Here is an 18,344-nt window from a genome sequence, read left to right as displayed (position 1 = left end):
GTCAATGCTCTGCAAAATTTTCATTGTCCAAACAGGGGTTAAAAAGCTCTTACAAGCGGCCAGGCTTCTCCGTGCTGTCCCCCATTCTCCATAAGCCGGGCATGCCGCCAACTCCAAGGCCTCAAGGCCACAGCACCCAGCGCCGGCTCCTCTCTCTGTCGTCTCCCGGGGGGAGCGGGGAGGGGGCTGCCCGATCCCTCTCGGGGCTTCTCTCTCTGTCTCTCCTGAGAGAGCTTCCCAATGCCTCCTGGTGCCCCCACCACCCTTCCATCTCGAGGGGTTAGGCCTACCTCTGCCAGGCCGCAGGTTTCCCCTCTCCTGCCCAGCTCGAAGCCGGGGAGGGGAGGCCTTGCCTCTTTGCTGGCCGGAAATCAAAGAGAGAGCCCAAGGGCGTGCTCTGTTTCTAACCCCTGTGTTCTCAGAGGCGCATCCACCCTCAGTGGCCAAGCCTGGTGTCAATTTTAGAATCTGAACACCTATTGGCCTCTGGCCACTCCATTCCCAGAAATCCTGCTTCCTGTAAACCCACGACAGGTGGTCACCAGAGAAGTGATAAGGTCCCCGAGTCTCCTTTTCTCCAGGCTGAGCACTCCCATCTCCCTCAGTCGTTCCTCACAGGACTTGTGTTCCAAGCCCCTCACCAGCTTTGTTGTGCTCCTTTGGATGCACTCAACCATCTCAACATCCTTCCCAAACTGAGGGGCCAGCACTGGACACAACACTCAGGGTTTGCCCTCACCAGTGCCAGGTACAGGGGAAGAAGGACTCCCTGCTCCTGCTGGCCACACCATTCCTGATACTGGCCAGGTGCCATTGACCTTCTTGGCCACCAGGGCGCTCTGCCGGCTCATGTTCAGCTGACTGTCAACCACCACCCCCAGGTCCCTTTCTGCCTGGGCACTGTCCAGCCACACTATCCCCCAGCCTGTAGCATTGCAGAGGGTTATTGAGGCCAAAATGCAGGACTTGGCACTTGGACTTATTAAAACTCATCCTGTTAGACTCAGCCCATCCATCCAACCATTCCAGGTCTCTCTGCAGTGCCCTCCTACCCTCAAGCAGATCAACACATGCTCCCAGCTTGGTCTTATCTGCAAACTTACTGACAGTGGACTCAATTCCCTCATCCATGTAATCAATAGATATTAAACAGAACTGGCTCCAGTACAGACCCCTGAGGGACACCACTGGTGCCTGGCTGCCAGCTGGATGCAGCCCCACTCACCACCACTCTCTGGACCGGCCACGTAGCCAGTTCTGAACCTAGCACAGAGTGCTCCTGTCCCAGCCGTGGGCTGCAGCTTTTCCAGGAGTGTGCTGTGGGAGACAGTGCCAAAGGCCTTGCTGGAGTCCAGGCAGACACATCCACAGCCTTTCCTGCATCCAGCAGGCAGGTGACCTGGTCATAGAAGGAGATCAGGTTGGTCAGGCCCGACCTGCCCCTCCTAAACCCATACTGGCTGGGTCTGATCCCCCAGGCATCCTGTAGGTGCCAGGTGATAGCACCCAAGATGATCTGTTCCATTACCCTACTGGGCACTGATGTCAGGCTGACAGGCCTGGAGTTTCCCAGATGCTCCTTCCAGCCCTTCAGAGATGCTGTAAATCCCTTCAGGCACAGGAAGGAGCCCAATGACAGAGGGTAGGAACGCCAGGAGGCTTTGGAGCAGCAGATCTCCCCAAAGAAACAAGCACCACCTTGGAATTCTACCTTCCATAAAGGAGGAGGCAGAAGGCCTTTCCTTCTGGCCATCCCTGCAAGTTATTAGGTTTGCTGGAGGGCTGAAGTATCAGGGAATATGGGTATCTCCAGGAGCTTGATGCAGGCTTGGAGCAGCAGGAAGTTCCTTGCAGTTTTTTATTTACACCTCACCGTCCTGCTGCCAGCATGGTCTGTTCTGACAGGTCCTGCAAGTCTCTAGCAGCATTGAAAGATCCTGCAGTTTACGGCCTCCTCCTGGTGCTCATGGCTCCTGTGCTGCTCCAGCACTAGATCCTGGGATGCTTCCAAGGAGTCTGGATTGCTGCTGGAGCTGCTGTGCCACCAGGTTTCCCAAGAGGACCGATGGATATCAATTGTGACAACAGATTGCTTCAGAGCCCTTGCATTGTTCATGTCAGAAATAAGTTTTATTTCTTTCCAAACCCAGCATACTACCTGCAGCCATGAAAACCCCACTGCACTTCCCCACCCCCAAACCCCCAATCATAATTGACTAATCCAGCCTTGTCAAACTTCACAACAATACATTTCAGTGAAAGGAGAAATCTTTCCATGTGGTACATGATAGAATTAATCTCTGCCCTGCAGTTCTAGTTAGCCAAGGAAGAGAATTATGGTGACAAAGTTATATATTAGCCCTAATTTAGCGAGATATTTTCAACTTTGTCCTTAAAATGCATAGCAAGTCCTACTTATGACTTAAAACCTACACACAAGGGACAAGGGGCTGCACTCTGCTCTGTCTCCCCAAACTGGGGACTACAGTCATAAACTGGGAACTTAGAATAAATAATCTGAACATCCCTAAGTCTGTCTCTACAAGGCAAGCAAATCAAGGTCCTAATACTAATGTGCAACCACATTAATGTGCACATGGTCTTCTAACATTAAGATATTTTCCACAAAATCTACTTATACATGTGCATGAAAACCATGGATTTGAAGGATGCTGCAGCAGCAGGACCTGCCATAACCACGCACCTCTTGCATTCACCCAACAGCTTCAACAAATGGTCCAGAAGCCACTCAAAGATAAACAATTCCATACAAAATAACTGCACTAAAACTACTCAAGATCCAACACATTTCCTGAGGTCAGGTCGCAAGCAACAGGCACCATCAGCAGGGCAAAGCATGGAGGACAGTGGTTGGCCAACTCAACTGGCCCCTGGCTCTCCTGTCTTGCCTCTTTTTGGTACCCAGCAGGTGACCCCTGAGGGAATTTTGGTTTATTCTGCTGTTCGGGCCACTTTTCCTTTTGAAATGTTTTCTTCTGAATGGTCACGTTTTACCTTTATTTCCATGGGGTCATCTGCATCATCTACAGCAAGAAATAAAGAAGGATTAAAGTTTGCAAAGTCTTCTCTGACTTCAGTCAGGTTAAGATACAAAGTATCACAAAATGCTTCTGTTCATAGGCAACAAGAATCATGAAATCCCAGGATGGTTTGGGTTGGAAGGGGCCTTAAAGCTCATTTCATTCCACTCCACACCTTCCAGACTGTTCTAAGTCCCATCCTACTCCTTAGCCCTTACTCTATTCCAATATCTGCTCCCCTGTATGAGCTGGTTTTCATACTAAGATGGGCGTTGGGATAATGCTTGGAGTCAGGGACTCTCAAAATTTTGCCTTTCCCAACATTCCCAACATTTAGTCCCTGGTACCACAGGGCTGCTGGAAAAACTGCCAGCATACAGTGGTTGTATCTGTACTATTCCAGTGTGCAACATCATGGACACATTAATAGGTATCCATTCCAGGGTTTGGAACAATTAATTCCCTCAAATTAGAGAAGTGAAGGAAAGAAAAGTTAAGGTTCCCCTCAGCTGCTTCATGTTGGGTTTCTATAATATAGAGAGGCTGCTGTGGCCCACCCTTAAATAGAAAGGTATTTTGTCACTTAAATTCCATTATGGAGCCAGGCTGGGAGAGCTGGGAATGTTCAGCCTGGAAAAGAGAAGGCTTCCCGGGAGACCTGACAGACCCTTCCTAAAAGGGCTCCAAGAGAGCTGGAGAGGGACATGGGACAAGGGCCTGGAGGGACAGGACAAGTGGGAATGGCTTCCCATTGCCAGAGGGCTGAGTTAGGTGCGATACTGGGATGAAATTCTTCCCTGTGAGGTTGTTGAGGCCTTGGCACAGGCTGCCCAGAGAAGCTGTGGCTGCACCTGGATCCCTCTAAGTGTCCAAGGCCAGGTTGGACAGAGTTTGGAAAAACCTGGGATAGTGCAAGGTGTTCCTGCCCATGGCAGGACGTGGAAACCGGATGAGCTTTAAAGTCTTTTTCCACCCAAACCAGGCCGAGTTTCCGTGTTTTACTGTGAAGGATTCCTCTGAGCTCAGCACAGGCCCTGGGATTTCAATTTTAAGAGCACAGGTGCCATAAGTGACACATCTGTGTGAGTGATAATACCTAAATAATTAAGTACTTCAGGCTCGGCACAGTTTGAGTGTTCTAGCCTTACCTGATAACTACCTGTTTGTTATCCATAGGGTTAAGCAATGCAGAAAACCATGCCAAAGGGTAAATTTCTTGGAACAACTCACCTCTCCAGAGCTTTGTGCTCAGTGGGAATCTCAATTTCTGCTATGGCATAGGGCAGATCATGATACCAAGGACAAGTAAGAATGTTCTGGTTTATAAGAGGCATGGGCAGAGTTGCAGAGATTTCTGCACCTTGGAGACACATGCAGCCAGCCTGGAGCTGGGGGGTCAGGGCAGGGGGAGAAGATCTGGTTTTGGGAAGGCATTTCTGCAGCAGGCAGGAGGATGCTCCAAGGGGAGAAGGAAGGAAGAAAAGGCTCACACTCTTGTTCTTGCACTTGGGACAGCATTTTAACAGTAACCAGAAGAGTTGCTCATGATGTTGGTAGCCAACATGGAAAAGCATCCTGGAAAAGCACCCAAAGCCGAGCCCCAGAGCCCAGGTTCCTGAGAACAGTCTGTGTGTCACAGCACAGGGAATGTGGGTGCTCCAGCATCTCTCACCTCTCGTGAGCTGGACTGTTTTGTGCTGCTCCTCTCTGACCTGTTTCATCAACTGCAGGTTGTGCTCACTGGCTTCCTTGTGGTTCACCATGGGGAAGGGGTAATCCTGACCTGGTAATGTGGAGACAGAGCCTTTACCACACTCAGCAAAGACATTTTCCCTGGATTTGGAATACTTCCAGCTTTTCTTAAATGGAAGTGCCTAATCCTTTCCATCAAAGAGAAGAGCTCCCACTTTGACCTAAGAAAGATGTGTTAGAGCAGGAGTAAAAGCACATGATATTCTGATATTATTTAAAGCAGCCAAGCATCCAAGATGAATATATTTAAAGGTAAAAGTGTGGAGTGATCCAAGAGTGTTAGGACATAAAGCTGAAGCAAAAATATGTACTGTGAAATGAGACTCCTATAAAAAAATGTTAATGGAGAATGAACAGAAGGAAGGTGGTTGGATTAATCCATTTTCAGAAGATAAATGGCTTATATTGGAAGTGTGATGCTTCCATCTCATACACATTTATTTTGGATAGTTAGCAGCAGAAAAATCCTTAGCAAGGAATGTGAATTAATTACCTATGATACATCCTGCTTGCTTCTGCTCCTCTTCAGATGCTGTCCAGGGCTCGTAGATGTACTTGGAGGGAAAGTTCTTTAGTATGGGCAAGTACTTCCTAAAAATAGGGATAATAGGGGGGTTTATAATCCTGCAGACAAATAATCATACATTCAGAGAAGTGTAAACCAACCTGTTCCATGTTAATATTGAGATTACAATCTGTGGGAAAGTTCTGATTCATTCTCCACAAAAAAATTGGGTTTATGTTCTCAAACCTCCATAGGTGATATCTTCCAAAAGTTAACTTCACAGCGTAGAATAAATGGGGTGATTTAAACAGTACTTCGGTTTTGATTTCCTCCAAAATATGTTTTTAACATTTTCACTGACATTTCATCCTAAACATTAATAATTTTTAAAACAAACTAATTTTAAAAAATTATTGCAGAATGGCAAAGTAATTTTTTGTCCCACTCTGTGAGGTACCTCAGCACAAGCTTCTCCTTGGAAATACCCAAATCTAGACAGGATGGGAGGAAGAGATGTGGGGAAATTGAGCTGTGCTGGGGGTTGGGTTTTCTTTCCTTTTCTTTCCTCTACTTGTGGAATTTTTTCCCATTGAGTTGCTAAGAAGCACTGATGGCTGTGTGCTTGAGACTTCGGGGAGGGGGAACTCCTCTGATTTTTGGGAGCTTCTCTGGGAGGGACAGAGACACTCCGAGATTAGAAGCAGGTAAAGGACGGGGGCTGGGGCAGTTGCGGATCTCGCTCAGTCTGGGCTTCGGAGGACAGTGGGACCCACAGCCTGGGAAAAGGAATTCGCTGACACAGCCACAACCCAGCTGGGAGCTGCTTTTCTTCTGCTGCTGGGCCCCGCACCCCTGTGCACTACCGGAATGTCCAACAGTTCCAGTGGGGGCACAGGGATCGCCTGCCCCGGGGTTTGTGGAGCAAAGCGTCTCCTCCATCCCTCCCCGCCTGGGCCCAGCTGCCATTGCCACGCGCTCCCCACGCCGCCCCACAGCGCCCCCTGCAGCCCCGCGGGGATCACTGCACCTGCCCTGCCCGCCGGGAGCCAGCAGCGCCCCTGGCGGCTGTACCTGGAACTGCAGCAAGGGGAAAGTGCCGCAGCCCAAAGGCTGGGACTGGGCTCCTGCTCTGTTATTGGTGATGCTGTCTGTAGTCGTTGTTGTTTGTTTGCCTTGTTATACATACTAGAAAGGAACTGTTATTCCTAATCTCATATATTTTTGCCTGAGAGCCCCTTAATTTCAAAATTATAATAATTTGGAGGGAGGGGGTTCACATTCTCCATTCCAAGGGAGGCTCCCACCTTCCTTAGCAGACACCTGTCTTCCAAACCAAGACAAGCTGTTTGCTCAACACTAACACAGTGAGCCCAGTGCTTTGAGAAAGTCCATCAGCACATTGTGGAGAGACAACAAAATGAGACTCTGAAGCAAAGAGGACTTAGAGTGGAAAGTAAAACCTATGCATGTACAACTAAAGAATGGCAGGGTTAGATGGGATATTGGGATATTCCTCTCTGTGAGGGTGGTAAGGCCCTGGCACAGGTTGCTCAGAGAAGCTATAGCTGTCCCATCCTTGCAATTGTCCAAGGCCAGGCTTGAAGAAACCTTAGGATAGTGGAAAGTGTCCCTGCCCATGGCAGGGAGTGGAACTGGATGAGCTTTAAGCTCCCTTCCAAGCACATCCCAGAATTCTATGAAAAGCAAGAAAATGAGTGCAAACTGGAGCAGGGAAGCTGTGGGAAGTTCTTCTCAAATCCTTTGGAAAGAGGAGCCAGCCTAGCGATCAAACATGGTGCTGGACACAAGAAGTGCTCACAAATGAACACAAGCCCTAATCAGCCATCGCTTGGAATGACAGATATCTCTCTGCTTCTCCATGCCTCAGCTCCCCCAAGTGTTCTATAAAACCATTGCTATGAGTCCTGTTTAACAGGTGTGTGTGTTTGAAACTGATCCAGTCCATCAGTTCCTGCTGTCAGAGGAGCTTGAGAAGCTCTCAGGGAGGTGGTGGGGTGGGTGTCCCCTGACCTGATGTAGTCGCCCTGGGGGTCTGTGCGCTTCCCGAAGCGGACGGGGCAGAAGATCCGTGTGTACTGGTGGAAGAAGGCGCTGGCTGACAGCCACATCCAGTTCCCAGCGTTGATGCTGTAGTCAGCATCTAAAAGCAGCTCTTCAAACACCTGCACATCAGGGATGGGAAGAGAAATAGCCCTGAAATGGCTATATTGCAAAAACTAGACAAAAGCAGGCTGGGGGGTTGCGGCTAGAAGCACAGCACTGTGGGGCCAGGGCTGCCTCCTCACAGGCACACCAAGAATGCTCTCCACAGACAGAAGGAAGACAGAGCAACCCAAAAACTCTGGGTTTGGAACCTGCTAGAGACTGAGCATGTCTCCACCAGTATCCTCGTTATCCAAAAATCATGAGGATTTGGGGAAGGGAATGAACTCTCACCACTGCACTGCGTGACAAACAAAGAGATTCCATAAAGCCTGAGATCTGCAGGAAGGGGCAGAACCAAACCCTGCTCTGTAGAACCATCCACTGCTAGACTCAGGCTGTGCAGGGTTTCTCAGGGCTAGGCAGAACAGAGGAAAATAAAAGCCAGCAGTGAACCTTCATTCCCTCTTCCCAGCTGATCCAAAGGTCCCCCCGGGTCAGGAAGCAGGCGACAGCGTGCCGAGCCAGGTGATGGATCCAGCCTTCCTGGCGCAGCTGGGTCATAATGGCATCGATCCATGGGAACCCTGTCTGCGCCTGCAGCAGAACAGGAACATCAGCTCTCTCCTCATACACTGCTTTCACAGAATTACAGACTGGTTTGGGTGGGAAGGGACATTAAAGCCCATTCCACCCCCTGCCATGGGCAGGGACACCTTCCACTAGCCCAGGTTGCTCCAAGCCCCATCCAACCTGGCCTTGGACACTTCCAGGGATCCAGAGGCAGCCACAGCTTCTCTGGGAAACCTAGGCCAGGGCCTCATCAACCTCACAGGGAAGAACTTTGTCCCAATATTCCATCTAACACTGCCCTCTGTCAGCTGGAAGCCATTCCCCTTGACCTGTCACTCCATCCCTTGTCTCAAGTCCCTCTCCAGCTCTCCTGGAGCCCCTTTAGGCACTGAAAGGGTCTCTAAGGTCTCCCTGGAGCCTCCTTTTCTCCAGGCTGAACATTCCCAGCTCTCACAGCCTGTCATACCACTGCAAGATGCATTCAAACTGCCAGCAGGGACAGATCAAGGGAAGAGGAAAGCTCCAAGCTCCAATGCAGCTGCTGTGGCCATGCACCTCATTACCGTTTTCCATTTGTGGAGCCTCTCTGCATCCTTGTACCAGCAGATCTGGAGGCAGATGGGGTTCCCAGCCATCTGGGTGAAGTTGGGTGTTGCCGATGCTACTGTATAGAAGAATTCCCTCCACAACAGCTGCCCTTGGAGCGACACTGGGGGCAGAGAGTGATGCTTTGCCTGCAAAAGACACAAGGTGACAGCTTCAGGTCATACATATCATTGCAGCTTCACTAATTTTGTGAGTGTCAGGCCTATAAAATAAAGATTAATCTGTCTAAAATACTAGTTTCAAGGCACTTTAGTGTTCAAGTCAAGGAAATCAAATATCTGAGGCAATGCTGTCTGGGCCAAAGCAAAGCCAAACTGCCAGACTTCAGTGTTACCTCAAACATACTCCATCTACCTTCCAAAACTGTGTCACACTGGGATTTCTTACACCAAGCATATGTTTATTAATGTGTTAACTGAATTCAGGTGGCTCAGCCATGTCTCAAATGATAACCTTAAGATGAAGGTGAAGGAGGTTGGTTTTCTTGGGCTGGTTTCAAGCTCACTTTTTCTTAAGAATCAAACAAGATTTCAGAAAGTGGTTTTCATTTATGCAACAATTAAAACTTGTCTAAGATAAAATCAGTTGATTTCCAGAAACAAAACTGTATAAACCAATCAGAAACTTCCCTTAACCACCAGACAGACAAACTAAATCCTTGAACTTTAGGAAGGTTTTCCTGGACTTCCCTGTTGATCCCAGGTCTGCTGGCTCCCTATTCATAGAACCATGATTTGGGCTGGAAGGGACATTAAAGTCCATTTCACTCCACCCTCTGCCAGGAGCAGGGACACCTTCTACTAGCCCAGGTTGCTCCAAGCCCCATCCAACCCGGCCTTGGACACTTCCGGGGATGGAGCAGCCACAGCTTCTCTGGGGACCGTGTGCCAGGGCCTCACCACCCTCACAGGAAAGAATTTCTTCCCAACATCTAATCCAAATCCACTCTCTTTCAATTTGAAGCCATTCCCTATTGCCCTGTCACTACAGTTCCTGATGAAAACATGAATTTAGAATATTAATATCCTGTTTCTAAAACTTAATTGGGAAGAGCTGCAGACATTCTGTGGCTGTTTCACAGAACATGAAGCCACTCCACAGATTTCACGGGACACTGTGAGAAGACACTAACAAAGCAGCATTTTTTGATACACCAAGTCTCTACCAAGATGATCTGAGTGCTAAATCCTGCCTCCCATGCCAGACTTGTCACAGTTTTGGATTTGCTTACTTAGGATCAATTATTGGCTTACCTGAGCATAAATGTTTGACAACCTATAAAAAAATGTCCGAACTGACAGACAGCCCATACTGAAATAGGGGCTCAGGCCTGTGGTGCTTGGAAGCAGCGAGTTCGGGATTGTCCTCGGTTTAGTAAAACTTGTTACCCAGCCCTGAAATGAAAACAGAAATTTGGGTTCAGGCAGCACAAGATGACACATGGCCAGTAATAAACAGAGGAAAGGTCTTGGAACTGGCTTAACTATCAGAGGGGCTTGTTTGATGTCATGCCTGGAAAACTCCCACTTCCCAGAAATCAAGGAGAACAAAACCCGAGCCCAAGCTGCCACCCTCCTCCAAGCCAAGCTGGGCGCTGATCTCAGCCCACCTGGCGTCACCACCATCCCCTGGGTTCCATCAGGGCTGACCTGGTCAGTCAAGTGTTGCTCCAGGCGCTGCAGCCCTTCAGTCTCCCCTCCTCTCCAAGGGGAAAGGCTCTCTGGGGAAATCTTCAAATCCACAGGGAGAGGCACCCTGTAACACTCAGCCAGGCCCGGGTCAGGGGCCCTACATCTCCTGAGGTGAGAGAGAAAACTCTTTGAAAGGAACAACAGGAGCTAGAAGATAGAGGCAGTCCCTGCCAATGCACATACCAAGTATCATCTATCACAGTCCAACCAGAGCACAGAGAATGAAAGCACAGTGAGAAATCCCAGGCTGTACTTTCCTGGGGGAGAAGAGTTCATCCTGCAATTGCTCCAGGGAATTCTAGCCAGAACTGGGGAAGAACAGTCTCACCAAGTTACAGTGCTCAGAGCAGTCAGCTGCACCCCCAGCTCAGACCCCTTTCAGTTCCCATGCCCTACACAAGGCTCAAAGGCAGCTCCTCTCCAGTTCCTCCCAGCTGTCGCGTCCATGCCTAGGAGGGAACAAAGAGCCTCCTCACACCCTAAACACAATCATGGTGCTGCCTCCAAATGTCACTCCACCTCCTCTGAGTGCCTCTGCAGAGAGGTCACTCTGGAGCCACAGAATCCCAGACTGGTTTGGGTTGGAAGGGACATTAAAGCCCACCCAGTTCCCCCTCCTGCCATGGGCAGGGCCACCTTCCCCTGGTTGCTCTAAGCCCTGGCCAACCTGGCCATGGATACTTCCAGGCATGGGGCAGCCACAGCTTCTCTGGACAATCTGTGCTAGGGCCTCACTACTGCAGAATTTCTTCCCAACATCTAATCTAAACCTTCTCTCTTTCAGTTTCATAGGGAAGGAGGCAGGAGAGAGAAAGGAGGCAGGAGAGCTGGGCCATCCCAGCAACTCATTCCTAACCAAGCTGGGGCCCCCGAGCCCACACCCCTCAGCAGCCCCCCCACATCTCCTCAGCCTCAGTTGCTGAAGCTTCCCAAGGCCTCTGCTCCCCATATGGCTGGAAGAGCATCACTTTGGTTTTTCTTCCACCCCATAAAACACAGACGAAGAGGCCCAAGGAAGTGCTGGTGACACAGAGACTTCTCACAACCCGTGAATTAACCCAGACATCAATAGATCTTTGTACTTACCTGGACAAACCTGAGCTCAGCCCTGCTGCAGACACCTACAGAGATGGGCCAGTGCAGCTCTCAGAGCACTGACATAGCTCAGGCCTGCTGGGAAGCATGTGAACCACTTATCTGTCATCAGCATTAATTTTAAAAGTCCAAACAAACAAATCAGGCAAGAAAGGAAAAAAAAAAAAAACAGTGCTAGAAAAAAAAATACAGGAACTTATATATTCCAGTACGTACATAAGTCTTGTTATCAGACTGTCTCAGGACAACATTCAGGAAGTAACAGGACTAGCCCAAAATGGGAAGATCCAAGCCTGGGTTGGTGGCACTGAGCTGAGGCCATGCAGGAGGCACCTGATGTTGAATCCCAAGCACCTGCAGTCCCATTCCAGCTCTCTCCTGCTCATCTTACCTCCCTTTGAATCACTAACCTCATGGAGAGCTAAACACAAGACATCCTTGACTCTGAGCTACTTCTCAAGTCCTGTGAGACAAGGGCTCAGTCTCTCTTTCCCAGACAGCAGAGGGGAACAGAGATTTAAAGCCAGGAGGGAACAGTAGGATCATTCCATCGAACTTCCTGCATAAAACAAACTATTGTGGTTCATCTAATTCCTGTCCAAAATCTTGAGAGGAATGCAGAGCATGCCTTTGAGTAAATTCCCCAGGCCTTCCTCTGCAGGAGTTTGACATCTCTTAAAAGCTTTTCTCAAGGTGTGTCTTAAGTTACAAGATATGGCTGGGGCTGTGTATACTGTTGCCATCTGTTAGAGGTGGGGCAGTTATCTTCTGTTCATTGGGCCACCTGTTAAAACCAGGTGGGGCAGTTTTCTTTATATCTTCATACTCTCCCTCTGGAGAGATCTCTTCTGTTCATGGGCCATCGAGTATCTCTGCATGGCTGACAAAATTACATCATCCCACTGGGAGATGATTTGCCCAGGGGGAGGAGCCAAGAAGTCCTACCTGGATAGAGTCTGGCTTTTGGAACACCACAGTCAGCCTTTTCCCACTGCATGCCCAGAGGAGCAGCTTTCTTCCCCTCTGGATTCCCAGAGGAAGACCAGGTGCATCTACAGCAGCCCTGGAGCTTCAGAGGAAAACTCCACCCTTTTCCAGGATCACTGCTCCAACAGAACCACAGCTGGCACTGCAGGAGGGCTGAGCCACTATGGGATGGGACTGTGACACCACCCTGACACACAGGGTGTCAGGTCATATTCTGACTCTATCAGTGTGTTGGTTGTTTTTTGGGTTTTTTTACTATTGCATTTGTATTTTTAATTTTCCTAGTAAAGAACTGTTATTCCTATTCCCATATCTTTGCCTGAGAGCCCCATAATTTCAAAATTATAATAATTTGGAGGGAGAGGGTTTACATTTTCCATTTCAAGGGAGGCTCCTGCCTTCTTTAGCAGACACCTGTCTTTTCAAACCAAGACAAAGCGCCTTGCAAAAGCTTAAGACTTTTATGGAATCACAGAATCATTAAGGTTGGAAAAAACCTTTAAGTCATTGAATCCAACCATTACTTTGTGAGGTGTCCCACATGGTGAGAAATCTGCACAAATATCAAAAGAGATGAGTATCAGACCATTCTGCCATCTGCTCTCCCCTCCCAACAACAGTTACATCCCCTGTATATAGAATCAATAACCCTCCATGCACAGAAATAAAACAAGAAAACATCTATAATGCCTCATTATCATTTGGTTCTGGCTCTTCTTTTGGGCAGAGAAAGAGGACCAGCAATTCCCGCTCACAGGCTGGTACTTACTGGAAGTCTTCAGCTGTGAGGTTTCGGACAGGCACCTCAGGGTCACCAAGCAGAGACAGAATGTGAAGGAACCTCTTGTAAGTTAATGGGGGACTCCCACCATTTACATCCAAAATCCTTAAAAAAAAAAAAACCAAAACAACAAGATCTCTTCTCACATAACAGAAACCAAGGAAGAAGCTGGAAATGCCAGTGGACAGGAAGGTGAACATCACAGGCTATAACAACTCCATTAGTGCAAATGAATGTAGAAATTACAGATTTTACATGTGAAACTCCCCTGGGTGAATCTACATCTATCCCAAGAGCAGTTTCTCAGGACCTAAGACAACAAAACTGGGATCAGGATTCCAGCCATGGCTTCACCTGCACAGCCAGGACACACAGGGCAGGGCGTGGGACACCTCTGGTGTCAAAAATATAGGTTCAGGGCAGTAAATAACTGTCCTCTCTGAGCAATGACCTGTGCAAACAGCTCGAATTCAAGACAGCAAGTTACACACATCCATTCATTTACATAATTTAGGGGTTTTGCAAAATTGGAGCGTTAGGGTTGGTTTAGTTATTACTCCTTTCCTTCTTACTAATTTCAATATCTTCAGTCATTCAACACTGAATAACAGCTTGGATCCAAGTGTATTCAAATACCACTGAAAGCTGACTTGAAAGATTTTGAAAAAATCTGACACCAAAAACTCTACCGTATTTAATAGAACTTTTACAAGCCCTACTAAAGGTGTTAGAGAATTTCTTCCACTCTGTTTATAAGAGTAAGTTTTTAGGTGAATTAAACTGCCCAAAAGGAAAAAGTTAAGCAGCTGTTTGGGCTGAAATTCTAAAACCTGTGCACAATCTCTTCTGTTTCTTCCAAGGGAGCAACACACAAAGTTCTCCCAGCAAACAGCACCATGTTCACCTCAGACAGTTCAATTTCCTCCAAAGGAAAACCCAAGACACTTGACCTTTCCTCTTCTAAAATGACCTCCCTGGAGACACTTGTGTGTTTGGGGCAGTCACGTACCGCTGGGTATTGTACAGGCTGTGGCTCACCAGGGAGAGCACCTCAAAGCCCAGCTCTGCCCCCAGGCGCTGGATGTTGGCCTCCATCTCCTTGTAAAACGGCTCCATCTCTGCATCCAGTGTCACTTGAGTGATATTCCACTTCCGGATGTGATCCCTAAGAACGAGCTCATACTCCCCTTGAATAACCAGCAAGCAGGAGCCCAGCTGGCCCAAGTTTTTGTGGAGATCCTCAAGGGACTGGAGCAGGAAATTCCAGCGCAGGGCCCCGATGTGCATGGAGGAGGTCAGGAATGCTCTGTCCAGGATGTACACGGGGTACAGGGCCTCTGAGGACTCTAGGGCAGCCAGCAGCACTGGGTTGTCATGGAGCCGGAGCTCCTTCCGGAAAAGGTGAATGGTGCGATGCAGCATCCTGGATACAAGACGAAGGGAACCCTTGGCTTCCAGGATACCAAATCCCTATAAAGAACAAGGTCAATTAACAATTAGAAATAGAGCTCCAAAAAATCCTCTGCAGTTTTTACCACAAACTTCTTGCTTTGGTAAGTTTTCATGAGAGAGAAACGCAGGAACAAGACCAAACCTCTCCTCTGACCCCATCATTCAGCAGTAGAATCACCACCCAGCTCCACAGAGAATGGCCTCTGCCCCAAATGAGTCAATCAAATCCTTAAATTAAATCCCTCGATGAAATCACATCCCAAAAACACTCACCAGAAGGAAGGAATCAAAACAGATGGAGCTGCCAGAGCTCCATTTAGTGCACAAACGCTTTTTAACCCCACAGATGTGGCTGTCAGCAAATCCTCTGGAAGTCATCAGCTGATTTCAAGGAGGTCCTCTGAGCAATCAGCTCATCAGAGACCTGGTGCAATACTCCATCTGTCAGGTGATTTTAGTAGGAGACATCTAAACTTATGGATTTCACAGAATCCCAGACTGGTTTGGGTTGGAAGGGACATTAAAGCCCATGCAGTTCTACCTCCTGCCATAGGCAGGGACACCTTCTTCTGTCCCAGGTTGCTCCAAGCGCCATCCAACCTGGCCTTAGACACTTCCAGGCATGGGGCAGACACAGCTGCTCAGGGCAACCTGGGCCAGAGCCTCACCACCCTCACAGGGAAGAATTTCTTCCAATATCCCATCTCACCCTGCCCTCCAGCAGTGGGAAACCATTCCCCTTTGTTTTGTTCCTCCAGACCCTTGTCCCAAGTCCCTCTCTAGTTCTCTTGAGGCCCTTTTAGGCACTGGAAGGGGTTCTGAAATCTCCCCTTTTCTAGGCTGGGCATCCCCAGCTCTCCCAGCCTGCCTCCAGAGCAGAGCTGGGTGTGATAATGACACAAAACTACTCTTGATTCATACATTTATTCCCCTTTGAGCCACTTCAGCTGAGTTCAGAGGGTTAGCAGGAGTGCTGACCTTGCATCTGAGGCCGAAGCATCTCAGGGTACAGTTTGGGAAGCAGCTCCCAAGCTCTGGCTGCCCTGTTCAGGACAATGGACCCAGCAGATGCCAGGAAGCAAAGGAGGAGCCCAGCTGCCACCTTGCCTGCATCAAGCCCAGCACCACCTCCTAAACTTGCTTTCCCATGTAAAATTGGCAAAGTTCAACACCCACCTCCCAGGTGGGTCCCTACCTGATGCTAATTTCCAGCCTCACTCCCAAAGGAGAAGAGATTAGAGATTAGCAAAGAACCAAATGACAATCCCTAATCCAGCTCAGCACTTCCAGCCAAACAGCTCCATTCAACCCCTCACAATGGCTGCACCAGGCAACTCAGCCCTTGTCCCTGCTCAACCCACATCCAGCAGCTTTTCCATAAATCTGATTTGCTCCATTCCCAAACACATGCACCAGCAGCACCCAGACAGGCCCACTTTGTTACAACCCCCCAGTAAGGCCCCAAACTCACAAGCACAGGGTGCAGCCCAGCGCAGGGCTGGGCTGTGTGGCGTGCTCTGCCCTGCACCCACTTCCTGGGAGAACCGGAAAAACAAGGTGACTCTTGCTGCTCAGGGGAGCACCCAGATGGCATTTCTGGGTACTAAACAATGCAAAGTGTGCTGGAAGAGTCCCCTGCATCCTATGCACCAGCTAGGCTCACTGAGGGACTGCCCCAGTCAGGGGCTCCAAGGCCCCCACAGCCTTACAGCCTTGGGGCTGTCCCAAGCCCCATGGCCCCACATGGTCTGCAAGGTCACCCCAAATCCAGAGCCCTGCAGCCCCCTGATATCTGTGGGATCACACTCACCCCCATGCCCCTTTGTCTCACACACCTGGGACTGCTCTGAGCCCAGTGCCCCATACAGCCCATGGGATAGCCCCCAGATACGTCCCTAGGCAGGATCCATCCCTTCCAGTGATGGCATCCTTGCAGGAGCAGTGGGGAGCAGGAACACAAAACAACACAGACTGGGAACAGGGCAGGTGGGCCCCAGGTCAGGGCCTGGGTAGGCTGTAGGGTCTGGGTTAACAGCAGCTCTGCGGATACCACTAAAGGAGACTGGGGGAATCAGAGCTGGAGGGACAAGGATTTCATTAGAACAGGCTGGGAGGAGCAGAGGCTCCATTAAAATGGGCTGAAGCTTACTGAGGAGGGTGGGAGCCCAGAGCCAAAGAGGTGTCAAAGCTGGGTGAGGAGCTGGGATCCCCTACTGGATGGGAAAGAATGGGAGGGGGATCACTTGTGCAGGCCATAGGTGGTGTCAGAAAGAAACTGAGCTCTTGGACACTCCTGTCATGTCACAAGGAAAGGAAAGATGCTCTGGAATGTTGGAGAAGGCAGAGCAGCTGCTGTCTGTCATTGACATCATGTTGGGATTTATCCACTGCTATTCTTCCACCTCTCCATGAACGAGCACCTTGAGTCTGTTCACCCCCTGTCATATCCAGATTACATCTGTTCCCCAAAAATCAATCAGACAGGCAGAAAATACACCTCACACAGGATTCATCCCTGTACTTCGGGACAGGTACACCACGACAGAAAGCACAGAAATCTAGGCCTTACCTTGAGGGCTGCACAGCTGATGCTCCAGGGTCTTTACAACATGTCACCCCAAAAAGAGGCAGTCACACAGTCACTGATCCCAGCTCTCCTGCTGCTGAGCATTTCTCTCCACAGGCAGGGATGTGCTGGAGGGATGCAAAAGCTGTCAGTGACACTATCCAAAACCCACTGTGCTGCCCCTGTTCCTACAGGCATCCAGAAATGAGTTGCCCAGTTTTAAACACCACTAAATACCATAAATATCTGTACTGATGTGGATTCTGCATCAGAGATGGTCTAAGCCACTCAAGCTTTTGTGTAATTCCCAAGGGCGAAGGAGGAGGATCGCAGGCAGCTCCTCTCTGGTCCCACTGGCCCTTGGAGCTGGCAGAGCCAGATGGGGCAGGGACAGACCAAGGCCTAAGGAACTGGGAAGAGAAATTTTTAACAGTTTAATTTCCTCTGTGGGACACTCTCCATTGTCAAATGCTCCTTGACTACATTTTGGCTGCTTCAGAAGCAATAGTGAAACAGATAAACAACGGTTTATCTGGAGAGAGCAGCCTTACACCTGCTCTCTCAAACCAGAGTCTGGGCTTGGGAAGTGGAATAATGCTCACCATTAAGTTGTTTAATGTTATTCTGATTTGACAGGCTTGAGAACAATTCTTAATTGGGATCTAAGCATTAATTTTTTGCATAAATCTGGTCCATAATCCCACTCTCCACACTGAGCCAGACCTGAGGCTGCTGTTGATTCCAACCTCTAGGTTCTCTCCCCTGTTTGAATACTTTAGGTGATAAATACGGTGCTGAATACAGCTTTGATGCAAGAAAAGGGCATATTGAGTCAGAGGAGGAAATAAGTCCCAAACACATCGAAGTGTAGGAGCTTGACTGAGGCTTCTCCGGCAACGGGTCGAGAGCCACACCCGAGAGTCTCCACCCATGGAGGATGGAGCGAAATGAGGACGGGCTGAGGCCCCAGGACCCACTGCCCGGGCCCCTCAGACGGACGGGGAAGTGGCGAGGAGGCAACAGGGGAGGGCGGCCCCTGCGCCAGCCCGCAGCAGCTGGGGGCGAACGGGCCAGCCCGGACTCCCGCCGCCTCCCCGGGGGGGCTCCCTGAGCCTGCCTTTACCTCCTTCCC

General features: G+C 49.4%; 1 protein-coding gene across 3 annotated transcripts; it reads right to left on the bottom strand.

Moving 5' to 3' along the window:
- Positions 1-2,614: 2,614 nt before the first annotated feature.
- LOC102034073 (cryptochrome-1-like) lies at positions 2,615-17,335 on the bottom strand. Of its 3 annotated transcripts, none has more exons than XM_005426815.3 (11): positions 17,216-17,335; positions 14,204-14,664; positions 13,183-13,299; positions 10,290-10,437; positions 9,894-10,034; positions 8,598-8,768; positions 7,918-8,058; positions 7,330-7,481; positions 5,287-5,384; positions 4,714-4,824; positions 2,615-3,044 (listed from the first exon to the last, which is right to left on the bottom strand). In XM_005426815.3, the coding sequence occupies exons 2-11, from the start codon at positions 14,614-14,616 to the stop codon at positions 2,953-2,955; spliced, it is 1,584 nt and encodes a 527-aa protein (XP_005426872.1). In that variant the 5' UTR covers positions 14,617-14,664; positions 17,216-17,335; the 3' UTR covers positions 2,615-2,952. The 3 variants fall into 3 exon arrangements, with proteins under 3 accessions (XP_005426872.1, XP_030917636.1, XP_030917637.1); XM_031061776.1 differs by having other exon boundaries at positions 7,927-8,058; XM_031061777.1 differs by lacking the exon at positions 7,918-8,058.
- Between the last annotated feature and the right edge of the window lie 1,009 nt (positions 17,336-18,344).

The sequence above is a fragment of the Geospiza fortis genome, unplaced genomic scaffold (genome assembly GCF_000277835.1).
Source record: "Geospiza fortis unplaced genomic scaffold, GeoFor_1.0 scaffold26, whole genome shotgun sequence".
Lineage (NCBI taxonomy): Eukaryota > Metazoa > Chordata > Aves > Passeriformes > Thraupidae > Geospiza > Geospiza fortis.
This window is presented reverse-complemented; position numbering and strand designations above follow the sequence as displayed.

Bases quoted from the DNA above. Each gene is read 5' to 3' on its own strand.
- LOC102034073 (XM_005426815.3), bottom strand. From the start codon at position 14,616: ATGCTGCATCGCACCATTCACCTTTTCCGGAAGGAGCTCCGGCTCCAT. The intron at 5,385-7,329 runs GTCAGGGGACAC...CCCTATTTTTAG, and splicing joins CCCCAGGGCGACTACATCAG to GAAGTACTTGCCCATACTAA. The intron at 3,045-4,713 runs GTGAGAGATGCT...TTCTTGCTGTAG, and splicing joins AACAGTCCAGCTCACGAGAG to ATGATGCAGATGACCCCATG.